We start from the raw sequence: 24,092 nt of genomic DNA on the forward strand, positions 1-24,092 counted from the left end.
CAATGTTAGCTATTAATATTGCTTGCTTTTTCAATACAGGTGCCTTCGTTTTTTTTCTACACACATGTAGTGTTTATAATGTGAGTTACCTTGTGTAGAATTTGAATCTCCCTGAACTTTTAGAATCAAGCTCATTTTAAAAACTCTCTGAAACACCGTGCAAACATGTACCTAGCCATCAAAGCCCAAATTTGATGAGGACTGAAACAAATTCTGAAGTTTTAAACAATGTGTTAACTAAGAATCACTACCCTTCTCACACATCTAGGGAAAAGAAAATATAAAACACAAATGTGATTATAAGCAATGACTTTTATTGGATCAATACTAGTAACTAATTCATCAGGGTTTGTAAGATTGGTGAACATGCAAGATTGACATAAAGTCAGTACAGCTGTAGCATCTTCTTCATACAGGCCGAACACACAAGTTTCACCTGATGCACAACTCAAAATGTTCTAAACGGCTGATTAGGAAGGTAACCAAGATGCAAGAAAGACGTCTGAGCTTCCTTTTCAAGGCTAGCCAACTCTTGCACTGTGGGTGCCAGAATGTCCACGTGGCCTTTGTATGTTCCACCTGCAAAGATCCAAAGTCTGTTATCCTTTTTGTCTTTGTAGGTACAATCTTTCAGAACATTGATTATTCATACACATACATACATACATACATACATACACACACACACACACACACACACACACACAGACACATATATATACACAGACACACAGACACAAAATCTAATGTTTGCCCCTTCAAACATTACTAGTCAAAGATGAAGTGAGCCTGCATGTGGATCCCAATCTATTTTTAAGCCTTGTCCAAAATAATATTCTCAAATTCGGCAGCAAATCATTGAATTATGGCAGCATATTTGTCCATTTTAAAGACGTAGTTGTTGTTTTTTTAAAAAAAGGTGTATTAAGCCTCTGATAAGTTCATTAAAGAACCTGCCCCAATAATCCAACTACTGTGCTCACAAAAGGATGCCAAATTTGGGGCCTTGCTACAAATGGCACTGCAATACCTGTGTGATTCAGGGGTGTTTGAAAACAAGCAAGCAAGAACATAAAAGTTAAATTTATTTTTCTGGATTACAAATGTGCATTTGATCTAAAGAGCTAACTTAGATTTATGCACACTAATCTTTTGAAATAGCAAATATCCATGCCGTATCAAAATACTTTTAAAAATTTGAAATTCTGAAATAAATTCCATTCTGAATATGTATTCAATTGGACTGTAATGATAATGTATCCAGAACTAAACAGATAATATTATTTTAAAATATCAGTATAATAAGTAATTCTCCCTTTGTGGTTACAAAATAGGTCTCCCCCTTTTTTTAGTTTGTGGGAGACAAAATTTAATTACAAGTATTTTAATTACAAGATACTTCATATAACATACTAGAGAGTATAATAGATATTATGATATCTAGATAAAATTAACATTAGTCTAACAGTCAAAATGTTACTTTAAGGAATACTTACATACCTACTTTTCTATTCTGTTTCCATATTAATTTGTTATTTAAAAATATTTAACCAAAATAGATATTTATATTAACATATAATTCTTAGATAGAAAACGCACACTGAATGCCAAGTTAGAGAGAAAATAGCTGAAGTATGGGTTGTAAAAAATATAAGATCTGTTTGAAAATTACATATCTACACATTAAGTGGGAAGTTAAAATAAGCAATAGGCAGAATCTTCATTTTTCAAGCATCTTGAAGTATTTTAAATGGAGGAATTTTCTTACACAAAAAGAAGCCAACAAAAGAATCCTAAACTGGTTTTGAAATAAACAGAGAAAGGAATCCTAATTCGTATTTTTTAACTAGGAATTTCAGCGGAACTGAAGTTGGAGAACATGCCCTGAAATTCCTGAAAAGTATTTTGCCATGTTGAGTCATTTAGATAAGATATAATTATCAGATATAATAAAATTATAATTCACCAGAAAATTCAATTCTCTATTCCAAAATGTAGATTTATCCACTTACCACCAGCTGCTCTTCTTTTCCCATAACTGACCTTGCCATCAAAATCATCTACTGGGACTTTAATATCTGGCTCAACCTGAGTAATGGTGCAGTTCAGATGCTCTTCTATTTCACCTAAAAGCTGAATGCCATAAAATGGAAAGAAATCCAGGCCGTAAAGTGATCCCCAATTCTCCATGACAGACAATGGATTTAAATAATATACTCGGCTTTTAGCTGTGATTAGTTGAACAACACACACTGCCAAAGTTTATATATCTCACCAAGCATCAGCACCGAACAAACCATGATACTGTTTAGCACACTAAATTGATATCGGGAATTACTGATATCAATGAATTAATAAACTTGAGAGTAATTGTCAGTAATGTCTTAGGAGCAAACAGTACGAGGAAGAAATCAGATCTTATGGCTAGGCTGTATACTGTATATGACGTATGCATGTATCTGCACAGTACTGTAATTTATTTAAGGCAAGCACAATATTTTGAAATAAATTAAGAACTTTGCAAATTATAAATTTTGCAATCGATGAGATTTAGAAGGTTAGGGTACTCCTGATCTTCTAGGAGTCGCTAGGAATAAGAAATGATACTTAAGCACAAACTAATTGTCTTGTGTTATATTCGAATGAATGCTAGCAGAATTTTAACACTGAATTTGCAAAATAATAAATGTTTATCTGAAATTGAATTAAATTATACCAATTGTCATTTCATTCTGTGCTACTCATTATAATCTCAAAAGACCAAAATCTATTTTAGCATTACAGGCAATTAATGATAAAAGAGATAGAGTTCAATATTGTATTTTTGTGAAAGGAAGATTTTTCTGCTTAGAAATCATTTTCTGCAGAAATGTGGATACTATTTTTCACTCTAAACTCCTCCTAATCAGATTCCTCTAATTCCTCAATACTTCTCAACCATTTTAAGGACATTCAGACAAAATGTCACCTAGTTAGCCTATAGTTGTCAACTCTGAAGTGAACCTGGCTGGGGCCATCTTGGAGGCCTCAGGGTTGCCATACAACAGAGGGGTGTGTGCGTGTACGTGTGTGTAAATAGTTAGATTGGGTTTTGTAGCCAAAACAATAAAGTTTTGCTGTTGTATATGAGAGAAATGCTGGGTTATTATATTAGTATGTGTCCTTTCCCAAGTGAAATCAAATGTCAAGACTTTTTCTCCTGGTTTTAGGTTAGGGTTTGTTACTGGTAAAAACCGCTCCAGCATACCTTAGCATAGTCATAAAAATACTGCTGGCTCGGAACAAATCTAAAGGTTTTCCAAAAATCACTACTGTAAATTTCCACTGAAAATGGACACAGTAACTGCATGTTCATATTTCTAAGATGTCCTGAAATGGTTCATGCATCAATTTCTCTTCCTAAATCCATAAAGCAAGATGTGAGCCTATTTACTCTTGCGATGAGAGCCTTGCTATGTTAGCACAGAAGCTACAGTAGGTTTACCCCTGGTGTAGTGCTCACCCCATGGTCACCATCTCCACAGTCAGCACAACTTCCTGACTAAGAAGGTTCTTGTATACAATGAGCAATCCTTTTTTTTTCATTAAAGTTATCAAAAATTACAAATGACATGTCCTAAAACATAACATGATATTAGATATGAAGTTAAATGATATTAGATATGAAGGGCATTGTAGAAAAGACTGTGCATTTTAAAGAAAAGACCTAACCTGTAATGAGTAATAAGGGTAATCGTAACATGAATTACAGCTTCCGTTTCACATCTCTATCAACTTATCCTTGGGAATTCCACTGTGCATCTGAAGCTCTAGTTTACAAGAAATTGCAAAAGGGTCTAGCTATGAAAATAGAGTTAGTCTTATGCCAGAACACTAATTTTAATTAGAACCTTCCAGTGGATCAGTGATTGTGTCTTGGATATTTTATATCCATTTTGAAAAACTGCACCTAAAAGGACCAGGCCTGCTCTTGAAATGCAAAATTACATAGGAAAGATTTTACTGGAACCAGTAAAAAGGTTACCTGCATCTCATTGTACCAAATAGTGCAACCACCTTCATCCTTCAGTCTAGTATTGTAGCAGCTCTTCCCACGACTAGGGCATGAATGATACCAAACCTAGAAGAGAAGCCTGAAGATTAGAAGAAGAAAAAACACTAAACACTGGAATATAGTTAAAAGATTTAGCTAGGAATGACCAGCATTTTTGATATACAGAAAGCTAATTGTCATAGCACTGAATTAAGTTCAAACTCTTAATGGTTATATGCATAGGTGTAATCCACACATTTTCCACTATGTATTCTATATGGTCTGATTAATGTGTGTGTGTGTATATGTATATGTGCATATCATATGTATGTGCGTATGTGTACTTATGTATACAAACCTACACACGCACACAGATGTTTGATAGTGGGCAACAGAATTTCATTTTTTTAAAAATCTGGGCCAGTGTGTTCACAGAAAAAAAGTGAGAATAAGGGTCAGCTTATTTTAAATACACAGCAAATGCATCTTATTTTGCTGTATATCTTCATGTTTTAAGGAAGCAGAACTTACTTTTTCCTTCTCTGCTGCCACCAGGGAAATTGCCAGGCCCATGCTAAAAAAAAAAAAGGAAAACAAACAAAATGGGAGATGATTCATTTCATCATCTCAAAAGTGATATAAGATGAAGGGCAAATAAGAGTTTCCAACATACCGTTCAGCTCGTCCCACTCTGCCAATCCGATGAACGTAATTCTGTTTTTCATCCGGAAGTGTGACATTGATAACTGTTAAAAAGGAAAGGGTATTTATAGGTGTGCCTCAATTAGTGGCTAATAAAGTCCTCCCAAAATGGTCACATTATTTGAACTTGAACTCTTCAGAGTGATATTTCTGGGGAAAATACGGTAATTGGTTTTACTTTGACAGAAATAGGCAATAGAAAATATTAACCATAAAGTTTTATATCTATATTAATGATGTATTACAGTAAAGGATTAAAAGAGTATATTTGCTATTTAAATGTATGGATTAACAAAATCAAAGTTGTTATTAAAACCAAAATAAAAATAAAAAAATCTTAGATTCAAGGATTTCAAGATCTTATCCTATTTTAATATTGCTATAACCAAGTTCATGTCATTCACTTATATCAATTTTTCCTTTAATATAATTACCATATTCTTTTTAAATCTTACAGTTATCTCCTGTGCCAGAATCTTCCTTTTCTCCACTTTGCCCACAAAGATTAGCAGCATCTAAAACTCCTATCGCATCTGCACACGTTCTTAAATCTCAACTGCAGACTTGCTGGCCTCACATGAACTGAATTTGGAAGTCACACCGAACACAATCTTGTATCAATTTACAATTTGCACTAAATTCAATGTTGCATTATTTGAACCCCTCTAGTAGCAACATACACTTAGCACAAGCATTTGCCAGGGCTAACAGGGACCTCGGCAAAGTTCACTGGAATTAATATTTTATCTGTCCCACCCTGGTATGGTATGTGCAGCTTACTTGCAACAGCGTTTCTATTGCAACTGCCAACTCAACAACTTCATGCCTTCAGCTAAGAGTAGACTTTCTTGATGGTGGTCAAGTGTTTACAATTCTTACCGTAAGGCACACCAGTGATATCAATTCCTCTGGCTGCTACATCTGTGCAGATCAAAAATCTGACATCTGCTTTCTAAACAGAAAAGGTGAGCAAAAGTGGATGCCTATTAATTTCATTTTTATATAATCATTATAATACAAGATATCAACTACAATTCAACAAAGCTATAAGCTGAATCTAGAGTTAGCTTACCATAAAATGCCTTTGACCTAAAAGAATTGCCAATGGCGAAGACAATTCCTTTGTTAATTCCTCCGACTCCTAGCATGCTTCACTTTCCCAAACTTTTTAGAAGTCTCACAATCGAAATGCTGCTGTTGACAAAATTATCCTTATTCTTCTGCAGTGGCTACCACTGAGCAACTGGCTATCAGAATAGCAGAATGCTGCAGGACTGAAGGTCCTGGAAACAATCTCAGATCAGTTGCAGGGTTTTTTATTTATTTGATTTTTATCCCTTATTATTTTGATAAATAACAGGTGGTGAATATACCTAATACTCGATTCCCCTATTTGCCTCACAATAACCACTCTGTGGGGAGGGTTGGGTTGAGAGACAGTGACTCAGCGGACTTTCATGGCTAAGAAATCCAGTCTCCTGATTTCTAGGCCAGCACCTTAACCCCTTTTTGTTAAGATATTCTTCTGCTTTACAGGGTTATTGTATAGAATTCAGTAGAATTTGGCTTCCTGTATAGGTAGATAAGTTATATGCAGTCCATTCTCTTAATATATTGGCTATGAAGAGTGATGGTTTCAGTCCAGATGAGTCTGTGGGTCTAGCCCAGAGCTTGGTTATTTCATCCAAAAGAAAAAAAGATCTTGGACCAGATGCAGATGTGTATTATATTTTAGGAATGATGCAAGAATGGAGAAGGGTAGGAATGGCAAGAAGCTTATCCCTTCTGCAACACCTCCCCTCTCCATTGTTGTTTTGGGCCCTCCAGGAGAATGTGGGCTCATGTATTGCACTCCTGAGCTTGCACGAGGAATGGTGAATTGATGGAAAGGGCTATCCCTGCCTCTTCATCCATTGTTGGATTCCTGGTCACTCTCTGAGTGGGCTTAGAAAATAAGTGCCTCACCATTTGTGGAGGACTGTCTGGAGACACCTCTGTGACTCTCGAACAGACAAAGAGAACATGGCACAATATTTTAAGTTGAACAATTCATCCATTAAACTGAAATAAATGCCCAATTTTCAGCTCTCAATATGGAGACCAACGACCTATTAGTACATTAAAGCCATAATTACCTTAAAGCGTTCCAAATTCTGCTTTCTCTCATGAGGCTTTCTGTCTCCATGAAGGCACACACATGAGAATTGATGTCCCTTCTTATCTGGACCTTAAAAAAATAATCAGAAAATATTAGAAACACCATATATGATGTTACTACATTCTCACAGTGTGCATACATGTGCTTGCACGTTTGTGTCTGTGTATCTCTGTGTGTATAATACATTAAAAGTCCCTGCAAATGTGCACTCAGTGCACATCAGTGGATGATGTAGGTCTCTTTACCCTTTCACTTCCTTGCTCAACTGCATTTAAAGAGAATGTGTCAAAGCCCATTTTTGCAATTAAAACCACTGAATCCAAATTTAGTTTCACACTGGGAAAAGTAGGGGGAGACTGAAACATTTGAACTGAGAAAGAGAAGACCAAAATTTAAGCAACTGATATATGAGAAATGTGTATATGTGAGATGCACACATTTGCACACAAAATTGAACATGTCCAATTTCTGCTTTCACCGCAGCCCACAAGGTTGCATTCCCGTGTCACTGGCCTGGAAGTCATTTTTCTAACCCTTGATATTTGCTTTACTTCCCCAGAAGCTAAAGAAGGAAATTGTTCCACTTGTGGGATAGACAACAGAACTAAAAAATCAAAAAATCAAAAGAGAATCCTTGACTATATTTTGTAGTAGAAATGCCGATGTGATGCCAATTCCACCCTTTAAAGTAGTGAAAAAAAGAACAATCCTACCAGTAGAAAAGTATCTTTTGTGGAAAGTTATCCTGGGGGGGGGGGGGGGGGGAAGAATGGAAAAAATACAATTCATAAAAGAAAAGAGAGAAGCATTAACGGGCACAAAAATACTACCTCCCCCTTGCTGTATAAAGTATTGTTCCATATTGTCACAATCTATCTTAGTTCTGCAGAAGACGATTGCTTGATCCATCTTGTGTTCCTTGATGGCACGAATAGTATATTCTCCTTTTAAAATCTTAATTGCTTCTGACCACATTTCTGTAAAATATATAGATATTTAAAATACAATACACACAAAAAAATTTATTCTGAAACTACATTAATAAAATATTATAGCAATTGTTTGGGAATAATACTGATGCATTTTAACTATTTTAAAGATTTTTTTAAAACCTCTTCTGATCAAAAACCGTGGGTCTGAATTTTAAAGCAAAATGTAATAAATTGGTTCAGACTGACTTTACATCATTATATGTATGACTAATATATAGCAGCTTGATCAATGCAGTCATTACCTGCAGAATTTGTACCAGGTCTTGTATTATCCTTTGCGTGCACTTCATCCGTCTGTAAAGTTAAATTATGATAATTAAAACTGTGAATAAAAGGTATGTCATAGCAAGATGACCTACAAGATGTCTTAAACCACGATGCTGCCTTTAAATATAACAAATACTTTTATTGGGCAGAGTTATGGGGAAAATGCAGCATACAACTACAACAAATGTATATATATTTATCCTAAGACTTTCAGTCTAATGAATAATTCCCCTCAACCAAGAATCATTAGAGCCTTTTTTTTAAAAAAATGCAGATCTAAAAAATAAAATTAATGTTGACGAGTTAGTTACTTCTACTAACATCTTTGGATCAATATGCCAACCCATACTTTCTAGAGTGCAATAGAATGATCGTTGGCTTACTTGAACGGTTGTTCTCTGGGTACTGCGGGAGAGTCCAAGCATGGGTTAACACAGCCTATCTGCCCTAGGACTGAATAGACTTTTCTTTGGTCATGCTTCCTTTGCCTCCTTGAGGTCAGTTTAAAAATCTTGTCCGCTGTAGGACGTCCTTCAGGTATCCTAATGCTTGGGCTCTCCTGCAGTGCCCAGAGAACGACCGTTCAGGTAAGCCAACGGTCATTCTCCTGTGCGCTGCTTGGAGAGTCCAAGCATGGGACATACCCAAGCGATTTTGTCCCAGGTAGGGTCGAAGTCGTGTCCAGATTGTCCGAAGTCGAGGCAACTTGCTGCAAAACACGTCTTCCAAAGGAGGCTTCGGCTGAGGCAAAGGTGTCAATCTTATAATTTCTGATGAAAGCTGTGGGGGACGCCCACGTAGCAGCTCTGCAAATGTCAATGATGGATGCTTGGGTCGCCCAGGCCGCTGTAGTGGCGGCACTCTTTGTGGAGTGTGCCGTCACACGACCTGGCACTGTCCTGCCCTGAGGTTCACAAACCATTTTGATGCAGGCCCGCAGCCAACATCCAATGGTTGAAGATGAAACCTTACGACCCAACGACCCAGGTTGAAACGACACAAAGAATTATTCTGAATGTCTGAAGGCCTTAGTCCTTTTCATATATATGCGGACCGCTCGTCGAACGTCCAGCTTGTGCCAGGCGCGTTCCTTGGGGTGCTTAGGCCCGGGACAAAAGTTTGGGAGGATCACCTCTTGAGATCTGTGAAAGTGAGGGTTCACCTTTGATAGGAAGGAGGGATCGAGATGCAGGACCCGATCATGATGGACGATACACAGTTCCTCCCTGACAGAGAATGCCGCAATCTCTAACACCCTCCTAGCAGAAGTAATTGCTACTAAGAAGGCAGTCTTAAAAGTCAAGTGGTGAAGACTGGCAGTTCTCAACGGTTCAATGGTGCGGTGGTTAGGGCTTGCAGAACATATGGTAAGTTCCAGGACGGGTACCTGTGTATCACCTGAGGTCAAAAATTGGCCGCTCCCTTCAAGAAACTTTTGATCTGAGGGTGTTGACTCAAGAACTGATGAGTGTCTCTAGCCAGAATAGTTGACAAGGCCGCAACCTGGCGACGGAGGGTGTTGGCGCCAAGCCCTTGTCCAACCCCTCCTGAAGGAAGTCCAGAAGTTGAGGTATGGATGCTTGCACCAAGTGGAGAATGCGGTCCAGGTCGCATCGTAGATGGTCTTCTGGATGCTTGAATGGTCTGGATGACCTTGTTGGATACGTTTTGTTTCCTAAGGAGGTCCCCCTGAAGTGCCATACGGCTAGTTGGAGCCACTGGGGCTCTGGATGATTGATGACCCCCTGGCTGAGGGAGATCTGCTCCTGAGGAATTCAGCACGGCTTCCGTACGGACAGATCAACCAGATCCGTGTACCAGGACTTGGCCAATGCGGAGCTACCAGTATGAGTTCTGCCTCCTCCGCCAGGAGCTTGTTGATTACCTGTGGGATGAGCGGCAGGGGCGGGAAGGCATACAGGGGCACCTGGACCTCAGCGTATCCGTCCCCTCCACCTGGGGTGAGTGGTAGCGTGAGAAGAATCTCGGGAGCTGCGTGTTGATTGCAGTTGCAAACAGATCGACTTGTGGCTGCCCGAACCGCCGTACTATCTGTCGGAAGAGAGTTGGATGCAGGCGCCATTCGGAGTTGTCGATCGTCTGTCGGCTCAGCCAGTCTGCTCTGACATTGCTGGTGCCGGATATGTGATCCGCTCTTATTGATGCTAGGTGTCGTTCCGCCCAACGGCCCAGGGTTTCCGTCTCTGCCATGAGCCTCCTGGAGTGGGTACCACCCTGCTGATTTACATGGGCCTTCGTTGCAATGTTGTCTGTGAGTAACAGAACATGGCGACCCACCAGTTGGGCCGAGAACCGTCTTAGGGTGAGTGTGGCTGCTCTCAGCTCCAGCCAATTGATGCTTCGAGCTGCCTCTGTCCGCAACCATCTGCCTTGCGCCAGTTGACCTTGGCAATGTGCCCCCATCCGTAAAGACTAGCACCCGAGGTGACCACGACCCTGTCGGGTTCCTTGAATAGACAACCTTTCTCTACTGCTGTCGACTGCCACCACCTCAGGGAGTGAATCACCTTCAATGGGAGCCAAACCTTTCTGGGCGAGTTGCTGGCCTTCGATCTCTGCATCGGCAGCAAGAACCACTGTAGTTCCCTAGCAACTTCCCGAGCCCAGGGAACTACGTTTGGCAAGATATCATGATGCCGAGAAGCTGCGAGAGTTGAACAATCGGCAAGAATCTGACCCTGCGACACTGGCGGATTCTGTTCCTGAGACTCCAAAGCCGGTCTGGTGACAGAAACACCTGGTATGAAACAGAGTCTATTATGGTGCCAAGGTGCTGAATGCGAGTCACCGGGTCGAGGTGGTTTTTCTTCAGATTCACCGAAAACCTGTGGTTCTGTAGGGTGCATATTATGATTTGCACGTCTCTTAGAGCCTGGCGATGAGTCGTTGAATGAATGATGATGTCGTCTAGGTAACATTCCAGGCGTATGGGATGGGCGCGAAGGTGAGCTGCCACCGCTGCAAGAAGCTTGGTAAAAGTCCTAGGGGCGGACAAGAGGCTGAAGGGCAGAGCCCTGTACTGATAGTGATAGTAATCTTTTTTTTTTTTTTTTGGTAATAAAATTTTATTGGTTTTTCAAGATTTATAGGGAAAAGGGTAAATGGACAGGTATACAAATTTTGGCAGTTGCAAAATGTGTGAGGCCCCCCTCCCTCCATACCCATAGTATACATTTATATATAATGCATTAGTATATAATTGATTACAATCAGCATATTAGTTCTATTATTAAATTCAATCAAATTAAACATTACAGTATAAAATCCAAATATAATTCCATTTTCACTTTCGGTCAATTTATAATAATATGATTTTCTTGTTTATTTTTGTGATCTGAGTCTTCTTGCTATTGCCCCATCTCCCTCCACTGGCAGAGCTCTGGCCCCTCCCGTGTCCTGCGTGTCCGTTGTGGTGTCTGGTGGTTTCTCTAGGAGTGTTTTATTTTTTCCCATAAAGGCCTGCGCCTCTATGGGTGAATTGATTCTAATTCTTGTCTCCTCCCAGAATATCAGCATACCTTCAGGCATCAACCATCTAAACCACACCCCTTTCTGGTATAATTTATTCGCTAATTGCGAATAATTTTTTCTTTTTTCTCTAATCTTCTTAGGGATCTGCTTCAGAATGGTTATCTCCATATCATGATATGTCAATGCTTGCCCCCTTTGTACACCCAGAATTTCATCTCTTGTGCTTTTTCTAAGGAATTTAATGTGAACCTCCCTGGGTACATTGTGTGTTCTAGCATAAGCTGAGTTCACTCTATAAACCAGGTCTATATCCCACCCCATCTGTTGTTTTTCTTTGTGTGTGTAGTCAGCCAGAATGTTTGTCATGATGTCCCTTATATTTTCCCCATCTTCTTCTATAACATTTTGAAATCTAAGATAATAGGACATTCTCTCAAATTCTAATTTCATCTGTTGGATGTCAAGATCTTTGTTCCCTTTCTGCACAGCTTCCACCCCCCCCCCTCACCTCCTCCACCCCCCCTTCCACAAGATCCAGTCTCTGTGAGTTCTTATAAATTTGGGCTTGATTTTCTTTAATTTCATCTTTCATTTCCCTTAGCTGTTTCTTGATTTCCTCCTGGCCCTGTAAAATTTGTTGAAGCATTTGTTGAAAGTCCATCTCTATAGTCTTAGGTTGCATCAGTTCTGTTATCTTTGACTGTGTGGCTGGACTGGATGTTACAGATGTTGGAGCAGACGTGGCAAAGCCAGGTTTCCCAGGAGGTGGTCTTTTGGATGCCATCCTTTATAACATTAGAAGTTCAGTCCATATATAAGATAAACAGTTAGAAAAGAAGGGTAGCCAGGTGAGGTCAGGGAGCAGAAGAACCAGGCAGAAGAGAATCTCTCTAATAAGTCTGGCAATAGATGAAAGGTTTCCCCTAGAAAGTTCAAAAAATACCAATCCACAAGAGATTCCTCTGGGAGACATGGAGACAAAGACCGGAAGCCTGAATTTTAAAGGTGGAGTCAGGTTTCACAATTCATAAAGACAACGGAAGTGTGCCATCTTGCCCTGCCAGTTTTGGGCACAGAGGCATAACAAAGTTTTAAAAAAGTTCCAAAAGTCCACAAATCACAGTAGAAAGTAAACTTAAGTTGAAAAGAAAATCATCTCAGCCTGGGTGAGGCTTCATTCGTTGGCTCTCCCCCCTCCTCCTTCCCCGGGGGCTGAGAGCAAAATTATTCCTCGCCGCTTGTCCAAGGGGGGGGGGAAACCCCCCTCCCTCCAGCCGCGCCTCCAGAATACTCCGAAAGTTATTTTAAAGTTATTTTATAACTAATTCTTCGTGCAAAATAGGGCATGAAGAGAGAAGCAACCTCACCGCACCGCAGCTGCTTCCTTCAATTGCTTCATTCTCCAGACGGCTTTAGCGAGGCGCGAGGCGCAGAAACGCGAGGCGCCCTCCGATCTAGCTCCCCGGTGCCTTGGGCGCGCGAGAGACCTCCCGCCGGCCGCCGCCGCTGCAGGAGCTCCCCGCGATGCCGCCCCTCCGGCAGGACCCCTCTGAGGGGTGTCCTATGCCCCCCAAGGAGTGGGGAAGCCCACCGGAGAGCCGGAGCGGGCAAAGAACTGCCCGTCGCCGCTGCCGCCGGAACCGGAACCGATAGTGATAGTAATCTTGAAGCGCTTGTAGGCCAGATGCTAGTTCAGGCGCTTCAAGTCTAAGATGGCCCTCCAACCCCCTGAGTTCTTGGGAACCAGGAAGAGAATGGAATAAAATCCCTTCCCCTCCTGGCTCTATGGCATTTATTTGCAGAAGATGGCTGATTTCTGCTTGCATGAGGGACTTTTTGAATGGGTTTTGGGGCATGGGACAACGAAGAAACGTTAGTGGGGGAAACGTCACAAAGTGTAGGACCTGCTATAATGATCTTGTTAAGAATGGGATGCCAATGAGACCCCTCCAAGGGAAGTTTAGATCTCAACTGGCGTAGCCATAGTAAGGATGCCCTAGTGAAGAAGGAGGCGGAAGTTGAAGCCTTAATGGCCCAGGCCTGGTGCATCTTATGGCAGGCTTTTTCCACCCTCTTGTCCTCTGGGCCTTGAGGCCATCTATGAGCTCTGCAGGCAGGGCAGAATTGGAAGTCAAGGAGACCACCGGGGCATCAACCTCTGGCAACTTCAGGATGTCCTCCATTTTTAGCCTCTAGGGAATATAATTTTTGTCTCCCCCCCCCCCTGGGGTTAGCCAATGTTCCTGGCTGCGTCCATTGGCGCTGCACAACATCCATGAACAAGTCAGGGACCGGAATGAGTTCTGGGTCCGGAGCGGTCTCCTTAAAAAGACCCACTTTGGGCCTTGGGAAGCGGAAGGAACAGCCTTGTCCTTAGGTTTAGTTGGCCCTAGCTCTGTAGAAGCCCTGGCCTTATGTAGAATGGCTTTAAATAGTGACAGTTCAACGAATAGCCTTATCTTTAGGTTTGGCTCCGAGCTCCGTGGAAGCCCTGGCCTTGTGTAAAATGGCCTTAAACAAGGATGGTTTGAAGAGGCCTGTGAAGGCAGGTTTATCGGGAGGCATATCCTCATCCTCCGATAATTCAAACTCATACGCAGCCTCCTCTTCCGAGACAGAAACCTCTGTTGTGACAGAGGTACTCGGAGATTCGGGGTTGCGGCTCCTGATCTCAGCGTGGTGATGGCCAGTCTTAAGGCCCCTGCCACCCCTGACCTCCTTTTGGCCCATAGCTTCAACCACGCCCTGGGAAATAGCCTGGGATATAACTACCGAGAGAGCAGGACCTTTGTCTTCTGCGGGTCTGGACCTGGAGGAAGTCAGGTCTCGTTCCCTTCTAACTGGGGCTGAGGAGTCCTCCACATGAAAACAACCATGAAAAGGCTCCAACTCCTCCCTTATGGAAGAGCTGGGGGAATCCGGGTATCCCCGGGAGGCTGCAGGGGACTCAAACTGAGAATCCCCACCACTTAGGGATGGTGACTGATCCCCTTGATTAGAGGGAGAATCCCCTCCTTCAGTTCTGGGTGGAGGAGAGGCAGCCTCACAAACCTGAGGGAGAATTGGGGCTTAGGGCCTACCGGATCTCTCCCTTGGGGTCTCCTGCCTCTTGTCACCCTGGTTCTTGGAACCCTTGCTCCCAGAGGAACTATGGGATGATTTACCGCCAGTGCCCTTCCTCCCCTTCCTCCCTTGGTATGTGGGATCTGGCCTGCTGCGCTTCGGAGAGGGCCCCGCCAGCTCCTCTCGTGGCTCCAAACCTTCATCTGCCATTCTGACGATGGAGATTGGTTGATTGTCGGCATGGAGGGTGAAGCTGCAGCAAGGAAGGGCATTAGACACTGGCCAGCCAGCTCCGAAGCGTCTGCAGATCCGCTTAATAGCTGGAGGCTGGTTAGATTACCAGGGCACACCAATGCCGCCTTCCTGAGACAGGAATTCTTCTGGAGGGGGCGGGAGGCCCTGCCAGCGCCCCGGACAGGACCAAGCAATCCCTGGCGGCGATCTGGGCTGAGGTGGTGAAGCGCATGGTGTCGATATCCTCAATGGCTCTGGCAACTAACTTTCAATCTGGACACCAAAAATGGCCGTTGTGGCTTCGCACTATCTATAAAGAGGTCTCTGATGCCTGCCAGCGCCTGAATTAGCAGCCGTTAGAAAATGTGTGAAAACGTCATTTCCAAAATGGCCGACACGCTAGCCGAGCTTTCAGAAATGCCACCGTGGAAACCAGGACTCTCTGAGGCTCCTAACTCTCTAACTCTGCACTTGCCGGCAGCCACCAGACAAGTGGTCTCTGTGACCCCACAGCTGCGTGCGGCCAGCAGCAGGTCAGAACCCGACAATCACCTCGGCAATCCGAAAAGGAAAATATCTTTGTAACAGTATCTATCTCTACACCAAATACTCTACTCTAGAAAAATTTAAAAGAAAAATCCGAATTCTAAAATCTACTATGATTTGCCTGGAGAGTCCAGTCTATCTGTCAAAGGACTGAAGAGCTCCCCAAAACTAGTCCTATCGGGCAGACTGAGTTTTTTAAACTGACCTCAAGGAGGCAAAGTAGGCGCGAGCAATGAAAAATCTACTCGTCCTAGGGCAGATAAGCTGTGTTAACCCATGCTTGGACTCTCCAAGCAGCGCACAGGAGAATGATTATTTCTCCCATCCAAATATTTATTTAAGTCTAAATAACTTTATTCTCCTTCGTTCTCAGTTCAGCCCTGCAATCATCTAAGTCAGGAGTCCCCAAACTTGGCAACTTTAAGACTTCTGGACTTCAACTCCACAAGTCTTAAAGTTGCCAAGTTTAGGGACCCCTGATCTAAGTGGAGATAAGGTTCTGCTCAGTTTTCATGAATTAGATCAAGTTAGCCTATAGGACACTATACCCTTTTCTTTTTAGGTGTTACCATGTAGAGATTGCCCTGCTTTCACTTTTTAGCCAACTATGATAAGTTAGAGCAGCCTTTAAAAACCCGCCCTATTTGAGATTTGAAAGCAAGTGACCCTCTAACTTTACAACATTCTCCTTTGACTTACGCCACATCTATTTGCCTACGAACACTTTAGTTTATACTTACTCTGATGTGATTTTTACCAAGTCTCTCCCAGTTTTTGTCATTTTTGGGGTTCACGGGTACAACAACATGGTGCACGGTATCTGGGACAGAATCCTCGCCTTTCAAATCTACCCAAGTGGGGAAGTGCATAATCTTCTCAGATAACTTCTTTACATCAAATGAATGCAGAGTTGCAGAACACACAATGACCTTAAAACACAAACAGTTTCAGGTTAAGGCCAAATATTTTAGAATGAGGGTATCTGTACAGAGTGCATTGTTATATACTTCATATCAGTTATTGAGCCTCCAATGGCAATGACGAATGGAAGCATAGCCACATCTCAGTATTAAACTCTGAGATGTGGTACAATTTGCTGAAAAATCCCAAGCCTCTTAAGACAGTTATTTATGAGAAATCAAGATGGGAAGATGGCATTGTTTTGCTAACAGAAAGGGGGTAGGGGGGAAAATATCTGATTTGAACTAAATTTGAATTAATTTGAATTACATTTCTTCTTGGTTTTTTCCCCCTGCTGATAGCATAAAATTCCACAAAGGTGTGGCTCAAAGGAAACTGTGGATTTACCAGATTCAATCCCCATTTATTTTCCTTCAAAAATCCCCAGGGCCAGGGCATGTGTCCACATCTAGGAAGCGGAAGGAAAATGGTAGAGCTGCCCTCTGCCCTTCTGTTTTGGGTAACTGGCCGGGTTCTGAAAATAACAGAAATATCTGTCCCCTCAGCCTTTCCTCCCTCTCATTAGGACTATGGTCTTTAATTGTAACAGTATTGCCCTAGAGCCCTGACCCGTTTTTTTCTGTTCTACCAAAATATCTATAACAAAATGGTTGTGAAAAATTATGCTTATTGAATATGTACGATTTGTCACACATATAGTTTGAAATCTTCTGTGATGACTTAGATGTGCACACATAAAATAAAAACAAAAGAGCAGCCAGCCTCTTTCTTTGGTTAGCATGGCCAGTTCTCCCTAGTGTCATTTTCACTTGCAAAAGAAATAACTGATACAGGTAGTTGGATTAACATTGCTTTGGGAGATATAAAAGGCAATAAAAGGTTTTTATTATTTTTCACACCATTTTATAATGCAACTATCCCAGCCAACAGATACAGAATAAAGTATGTCTGCCTATGATTTGCTAAAACTCCACTGTCTAAAATTTACTTTCCCCTAAATAGAGACAGATAACAGATCAACATTTGCTAGATTATAATATTAGCAAATGTTAGAAAGTGTCAACGCAGAAATAGTAAGCGAACTTCATACCTGCAGCCTTTTCCCATCAGAAGTTATCTGGGGAATCTGAGAATGAATGCGGTTGATGAAATCTGAATAACCTTGAGTAAGGAGGCCATCCTGTGGGGGGAACAGAGATGTTAACAGTCTCATTAGATCGCCTAGATTCTAAAGTTAAGATGTGTGGCTATTAGTCGGATGATTCCATCAAATCCGGTTAACAAATTAGGACATGCCGTGAAAAAAATCAGACAGATGAAAATGAGAACAGATGGCACCCACTCTGAATAGTTATAATTTATCTTGTTTTCGTGTCATGTCAGTGGGCTAGGAGACCCCAAAGGGAAATGGAGCCGATCAAGAGGTTAATTTGATTGGGTTGCTGCGTGTGTGTGTGTGTGTGTGTGTGTGTGTGTGTGTGTGTGTGTGAGAGAGAGAGAGAGAGAGAGAGAGAGAGAGAATGAGATTTTTTAAATGGATGTTTTTGTTGTGATTTTTTAATGTTGTAAGACGCCTATGTGCGACTTGAGCAGCCATATAAATTTGTTTAATAAATAAATTCTGGATGAATTTTGGAAGTACACAAAAAGCTGGTAATAAGAGAGCAGAATTTGGCCTAGTGGTTAAGGCACCAGACTACTGGCCAGGAGATTGTGAGTTTTAGTCCCATCCTAGGCACAAAAGTTGGCTAGGTGAACTTGGACCAGTCATCCTGTCTCATCCCAACCCACTTCACAGGGTTGTTATTGTGGGGAACATAAAAACAAGGAAGGGTATAATGTCTGTCTGTCACCTTGAGTGATTTATAAAAATAATAAAGGCTGGATAAAAAAACCCTAATAAATATTTTTTTTAAAAAAATGGGTGATACTTCAAGCTGCAATGCAACCATTCTTCTGAGTCACTTTTCTGAAAAGATATTTGCTGATCATTTCCAACTGCAAAATTTAGCCAGGATATAAGCAGCTCTTGCATGTCTCTTCAGATCAAAGCAAGTTCTCTGCCCATGCAATGCATGTCTTTGTCAATGGGTCATGCATGCTACAGAAAAGGGAATTATCACCAAAGCACTAATATGTATGTTTGTGTTAATAGATCACTTTAAAAATTGCTTGATACTCACAGCCTCATCAAGAACTAGGAATCTAACTTGAGATAAAGCCAATTTTCCAGTCGAAACAAGATCGTCCAATCTTCCTGGAGTTCCAACAATTATATCCACCTGTAAAATTAAAAATGCATTTAACAAAATAAAATGGAGTAGCAACACCATTTTTATGCCTTTCTTTAAAGAAGCTGTTTTTAATTTTTTTTAAAGAGAAGCTTAAAACTGGGTAAGGAAAAGTGATACTCAAAAAGCATTAACTGTTCACCTGCTTTATAATCTTTTTCCTTTTTGATCTCGATTTGCATCCAGACACATATAAATTATTGAAGGAGAACAAGAATTCTACCTTCGTATTTAAATTGTTATAAATTTATATTGTAGGCTTCACCCATCCCAGTGTTACTGGGGTGGGGGTGGGGGGAAGAGATTGTATTTGTCTTTTTTGGGTTACATTCATCTTTATAATTTAAAAGAAAAAAAGCTTTTCATCTGACTTGAACAACAAAATAAATCTGTATACTTAAAAAGAAAATTACACAAGATGAACGAAGTCTCACTCACCCCTTGCTCCAATACAGAGAGCTGCTCTCTTGCAGCAACACCACCAATAATCAGGAGTTCCCTAGGAGAAGTAGAGCAGCAGATTATATATTCTGCTATTCAGTCATTCTCTCCAGAACAAAAGAAAAATGTAATGAATTTATAGGGGAAAATGCAATGCTCCATTCATTCTCACCTCCCAATTCACTCATTGGACCTTACCTTAATTTAGGATTTTCAACGTATTTTTTGAATTGTTTCACATTGTTCAGAGTTTGCTCTGCTAACTCTCTGGATGGCTCCACGATCAAAGCTTTGGGAGCGTTTGGTAAATTCTTGGACTGCGCTACTTGTGCACTTCCTGAAATGGGACAGGACAGAAATGTTGGTTTTGAGAGGATAGGCAAAAATAATTTAGAATATATTTACTTATAACTTAGGAAGGTCTAAAAGACAGTACTCTGGATTCACATAAGGCAGCATGAAAAAAATAGATTCATAGAAATAAATAGGACTTCAATTATTCATTGGTCATCTCGGTTCATTTGATTTCAATAGGTCTATTATAACTATAACTTATGGTATCTAAGAACCTTTCACATACTTAACTCTGTGTTGTATAAAATGCCTTTTGCACTGATTTATTTATTTATTAAGAACATTTATATGGCTGTCCAACTCACTCACAGTAACTCCAGGTGGCTTACAGAAATGGCCAATTCTTAAATTTGATGAGGCCCCTAACATACCTGTATGCTGGGACTTCACAACATTACCCTCGAGAGCTTTGTCAATAGCAGTGAAACCATCTTTGGGTGGAAACTTAAAGTCCTCCTCACCAAAGTTGAATTTTAATTCAGCATTCTGAGAAGGATGTGTAAAAGGAAAAAAAAAAAATTACCAAAATGGGGAAGACTAAATACTCAAAACATTTTTATCAATTGCTGCCGGTGCGCTAAAATAGGCCTCCAAAAACTATTTTCAGAGCAAGGAACACATTTTTCTAAACCACTATTTCTCATACAACTTGACATCTGATTTCCCCTTTGCAGCAACGTTAAATAATCTTGTTTTTATCTTAATTAGCATAACCTGCAACCAGAGGGCATTTGAGTGACTGATTTTTTAAGTGAATTGTGATACAGGACAGCTTGCCATTTGAAAAGGACACAAATTCTAAAAAAAAAAAACGTTATTACTAATGTCTTAAATAATGTTTGACATTTACTCTACAAACTACTTTATTAGTACTTCTTTAGGGATAAAGCTGATTAACCATTTTTTTAAAAAATGCTATTACTTATGTCTCCAATAATTTTTAAGATCTATCCTTCAAACAACTCGATTAGTGTTTCCTTACAATAAAGCTGATTAACTATTTTCTTGGTTATGCTGTAAAAAGGCACAGGGACTTGCTTGTCCCTCCACTTTCTCTATAAAACACAGCAGTTTTAATAATCATAAAAGAGGGAGCAGTGTTTTTAAATCTGATTACCATAGCTGTTAACCCTGGTGAAGGAGAAAAATATTACCTTTAGGACACAAGCTGGAAAGAGGGCCTGGTTTTTTAGATGCTGTGGAATTTCAAATGCAAGTCCAAGATCTTTTCCTGGAAGAAAAGGACTATGTGGAAATATTTATCTCAACGATACAATAAATTAATTGCTTAGTGGGAAAAAAACACAGCTCACTTACCGTTTTTGGAAAATGATATTTGACTTTTATCAGCATCTATATAACAACCTATTGTGTCGTGCATGGTGAATTCCTGCAAAAACAAAAAAGGGAATTGTTATATCCTTGAAACTTGTCATATGAAGGCAAAAGATGAAAATCAAAGAGGTCAAGTAACATTTTACAGACAAAATCACTTCTATTTGCTCAGGAATGGATGGTAGATGGAAGAAACATACAAGGCGATGATAGATGTCTGCTCTTTGAAGTAGTCCAGATAAGAAACAAAAATATCTGAATGCTAACACTACTTTTATTGTAAAGTTACCATAACAGAATCTGTTGAAAGGAATTCTCTCCTTCCTTGTCCACCATCCAGGGAATCAGGGAAGGTCTTTTCTGAGAAACTTTCTCTATTCCCATCCATTTTGTGGGCTGAGATCTCTCTTATCTGACACTTGACCTGGTTGTACTTCTCTTTTCTTCTGTCTTTCAGGATATTCTCATCCGTTATTACAACAAGTAATATCTTCTAAATCTAATCCTGACATTACTTTTATTTATAAACCTCGAGGAACTCCAAGTTTATGCCCACTTCAAATATTTTCTTTGGCCATAATATCATGATTCTCTCCTAACAAAATGCTGAAACTCATATCACCATAAATAATTTTTTAAAAATGTGATTCTGAAAAAAATGCAAACATAGTCTTCTGGAGAACACAGTATTAAGCCTAAACTTTTCCAATGACAAAAGAAGAATTTAATTTGGTGAAAGTTTTTTTTTAAATAAACATAACTCTTTAAACCAGTTTTTCCCAACCTTGGCGACTTTAGGTCCTATGAACTTCAACCCCAGAACTCCCAGCTGCGCTGGCTGGGGGATTCTGGGAGTTGAAGTCCATAGGACTTAAAGTCGCCAAGGTTGAGAAACACTGCTTTAAAGAAATCCTACTTCCAATACCCCTTCCATTATGAGACCTCTGCAGCTGAATTATAAACTGAACTTACTTCCTCAGAATCAGTCTCAATTCCCTATAATTATTTTGCTTAAAAATGGGAAAGAAAACATACCTCCCCATAACTATCAAACTGTTTGTTATGAGATTTCTTTCCGGTTCCACCATAGCCAAAGCCAAATTTATCAGTACCTAAAGAATAATTAAGAAATCATAATTAAAAAAACACACTTTTTTGATTAAGATATGGAAGAAGAGAAGAAGGTAGTGATTTGGGTACTTCTCTCCCCCCCCCCCCCCCATCCCTTCACTCTGCCTTTGTATCTGCCCAAAAAAGTAACTGGAGGATTCAGGAAGAGTATGAGAATTTATGCTGGGCTGCAAGGGAAGGAGAAATGCAATAAAAACACCAATTTTCTCCATTATATACTCTCACTTGCACCATCACTCTGTAAAAAGAGCAAGATCTTTCACTGGGTATAGGAACAAATCATGTATTTTAGTTTCTTAAACTTTTGAGACAAAATGCCATATATTTTCATTCAGTAGAAATGCTGAAACTCATATCACCATAAATAATTTTTTAAATGCTCATTCACTCTGTGCTGAAACAACTATGGGATTTGTGAATATGTTGCCTCTGTACAGAAATTATCCTCCTTCTCCACAGACATTCTGTATTCCCTCGCGTGGGTGGATATTGACATATGGGAAAGAATATATCTATTTTGGTGACATCATGATCAGTCCAGTCAACGGACTGTTAACCATTTGGAGAGGCATGAAGGCAGAACATAAACCATTGTTCTAATACAATTAATCATTGTTAAGCCAAAGTCTTGCCATGAAGTGCTGGCACAAACAAAATTCCCAATTGAGTGATTCAACTGCAAAGACTTTATCTCAGGGACTGATGGAGACTATTATAAATTACTAAAAATAGTTGCATATCAGATTTGCTGGAAATAGTACACATATACACCCACACATACCCCAATGACTAGTTTTTAGCATTATGAACTTCCTTAAAATGTGTAGTTTAACAATCCACAGTTGTCATTAAGGGTCAGTACTTAATCCTGATTGTAATGAAACTACTCACCCAAATCTAATGAAGCTTGTGAAGAGGACCACCCAACTCTGCACAAACCCTGATCACGACAGGATACTTCATAATAATATTTTCCTAAAACAATTAAGAATACATGCAACTGATTTTATCTTCAATACACTATGATCAAATCAACCAATACATTTAACCTGAATACAAAATATGTATGTAAATAATTTTATAGCCTCCAAAATAGTGAGGTCATTCTCAGATATACTGACCTATACTCATGGTGTGGCTTGCTACCTTGTCTAAATCTTTAACCATTGTCTCCAAAGTAGAGAAAAATCTGAGTATTTTGGCTCAAGTATTCCTAATTTTTCACACATAAGCATAACCCCGTTGTTTAGTACCTTTAGTTACACCTTTAGTTGAGCGACATCCATGCCATTCTTTTATTTCCCTGCTTTGGCAGCACAGACCATCAGCTCCAATAGCTAAAAAAAGCAAAAGGAGTTAAAAATACAAAGAACTCTTACAGTTATTTTTGCAATATCATCTCATATTCAAGCAACAAAATATGTAGTGCACATTGTTTTGTAAAATATTTTTTAAAATAATTTACAATAGGCAAATGGGTTATATCTATGGAATAACAGCTCTTATAAAGTGTTATCACTTTCCCATGATTTTTGAGCAACACTAAAATCACAGTGGAAATTGTGAATTAAGGCAGTATTTCTCATGGTTCTGGATAAAAAAATCTCAATAGTCCCAGACATTAGAGCTGATGGCCAGAGGTGAGGTGATATGTAGCTCCAAAGGTTTTGCAGATCAGGCTGGGCAAAGCTGTATTACGGCTTCCCAAATTTCAATTCACATTAAAATAATAATATTCAACTTTATCCAGTGATATTAATGGGGGGGATGGGGGGGGACCTCCTGGCTATATTTATACTGCTTTCTTCATCTATGAAACTCAGCTTCATGTACAATCTCCCACCCATGCCCAGAATTTCATGTACATATATAGTTACCAAGTTACTGTATGATCTATAGAAAGATTTATAGAAGGCTTACCAAACGCATTTCCTCTATCATAGGGATTCATTTGCCATTTGTTCAGCACTCATGAGAAATAAAACAGAAAAAAAGACATACTTTTCATCTGTAAAGTAGTAAGGTCTCACATTCAAAAGCAGAAAAAAGATAGTACTCTAGATCAGTGGTTCTCAACTTTTTTTTCACCATGGACTCTCTTGAAATATCTTTTGTGGCCACAGACCATGGTC

The 24,092-nt window shown here is 40.1% G+C and overlaps 1 protein-coding gene across 1 annotated transcript in view; it reads right to left on the reverse strand.

Annotated features, from left to right (window-relative positions):
* Nucleotides 1–297: 297 nt before the first annotated feature.
* The window catches only part of DDX1 (DEAD-box helicase 1), a 29,427-nt gene continuing 5,632 nt past the window's right edge, over nt 298–24,092 (reverse strand). Inside the window, exons 6-26 of the mRNA XM_081943314.1 lie at nt 23,881–23,928; nt 23,214–23,297; nt 22,852–22,935; nt 21,865–21,941; nt 20,812–20,884; nt 20,649–20,725; nt 19,866–19,980; nt 19,339–19,477; nt 19,138–19,198; nt 18,592–18,690; nt 17,499–17,588; nt 16,228–16,416; nt 8,128–8,179; nt 7,724–7,870; nt 6,871–6,962; nt 5,615–5,687; nt 4,707–4,779; nt 4,565–4,607; nt 4,025–4,120; nt 2,013–2,133; nt 298–579 (exon numbers count right to left, since the gene is read on the reverse strand). Of these exons, the coding sequence (XP_081799440.1) occupies nt 449–579; nt 2,013–2,133; nt 4,025–4,120; nt 4,565–4,607; nt 4,707–4,779; nt 5,615–5,687; nt 6,871–6,962; nt 7,724–7,870; nt 8,128–8,179; nt 16,228–16,416; nt 17,499–17,588; nt 18,592–18,690; nt 19,138–19,198; nt 19,339–19,477; nt 19,866–19,980; nt 20,649–20,725; nt 20,812–20,884; nt 21,865–21,941; nt 22,852–22,935; nt 23,214–23,297; nt 23,881–23,928 (1,964 nt within the window). The 3' untranslated portion in view covers nt 298–448. The remainder of the gene's footprint in view (nt 580–2,012; nt 2,134–4,024; nt 4,121–4,564; nt 4,608–4,706; nt 4,780–5,614; nt 5,688–6,870; nt 6,963–7,723; nt 7,871–8,127; nt 8,180–16,227; nt 16,417–17,498; nt 17,589–18,591; nt 18,691–19,137; nt 19,199–19,338; nt 19,478–19,865; nt 19,981–20,648; nt 20,726–20,811; nt 20,885–21,864; nt 21,942–22,851; nt 22,936–23,213; nt 23,298–23,880; nt 23,929–24,092) is intronic.

This window comes from Natrix helvetica (genome assembly GCF_964273705.1).
Source record: "Natrix helvetica genome assembly, chromosome: 2".
NCBI classification, from domain to species: domain Eukaryota; kingdom Metazoa; phylum Chordata; class Lepidosauria; order Squamata; family Natricidae; genus Natrix; species Natrix helvetica.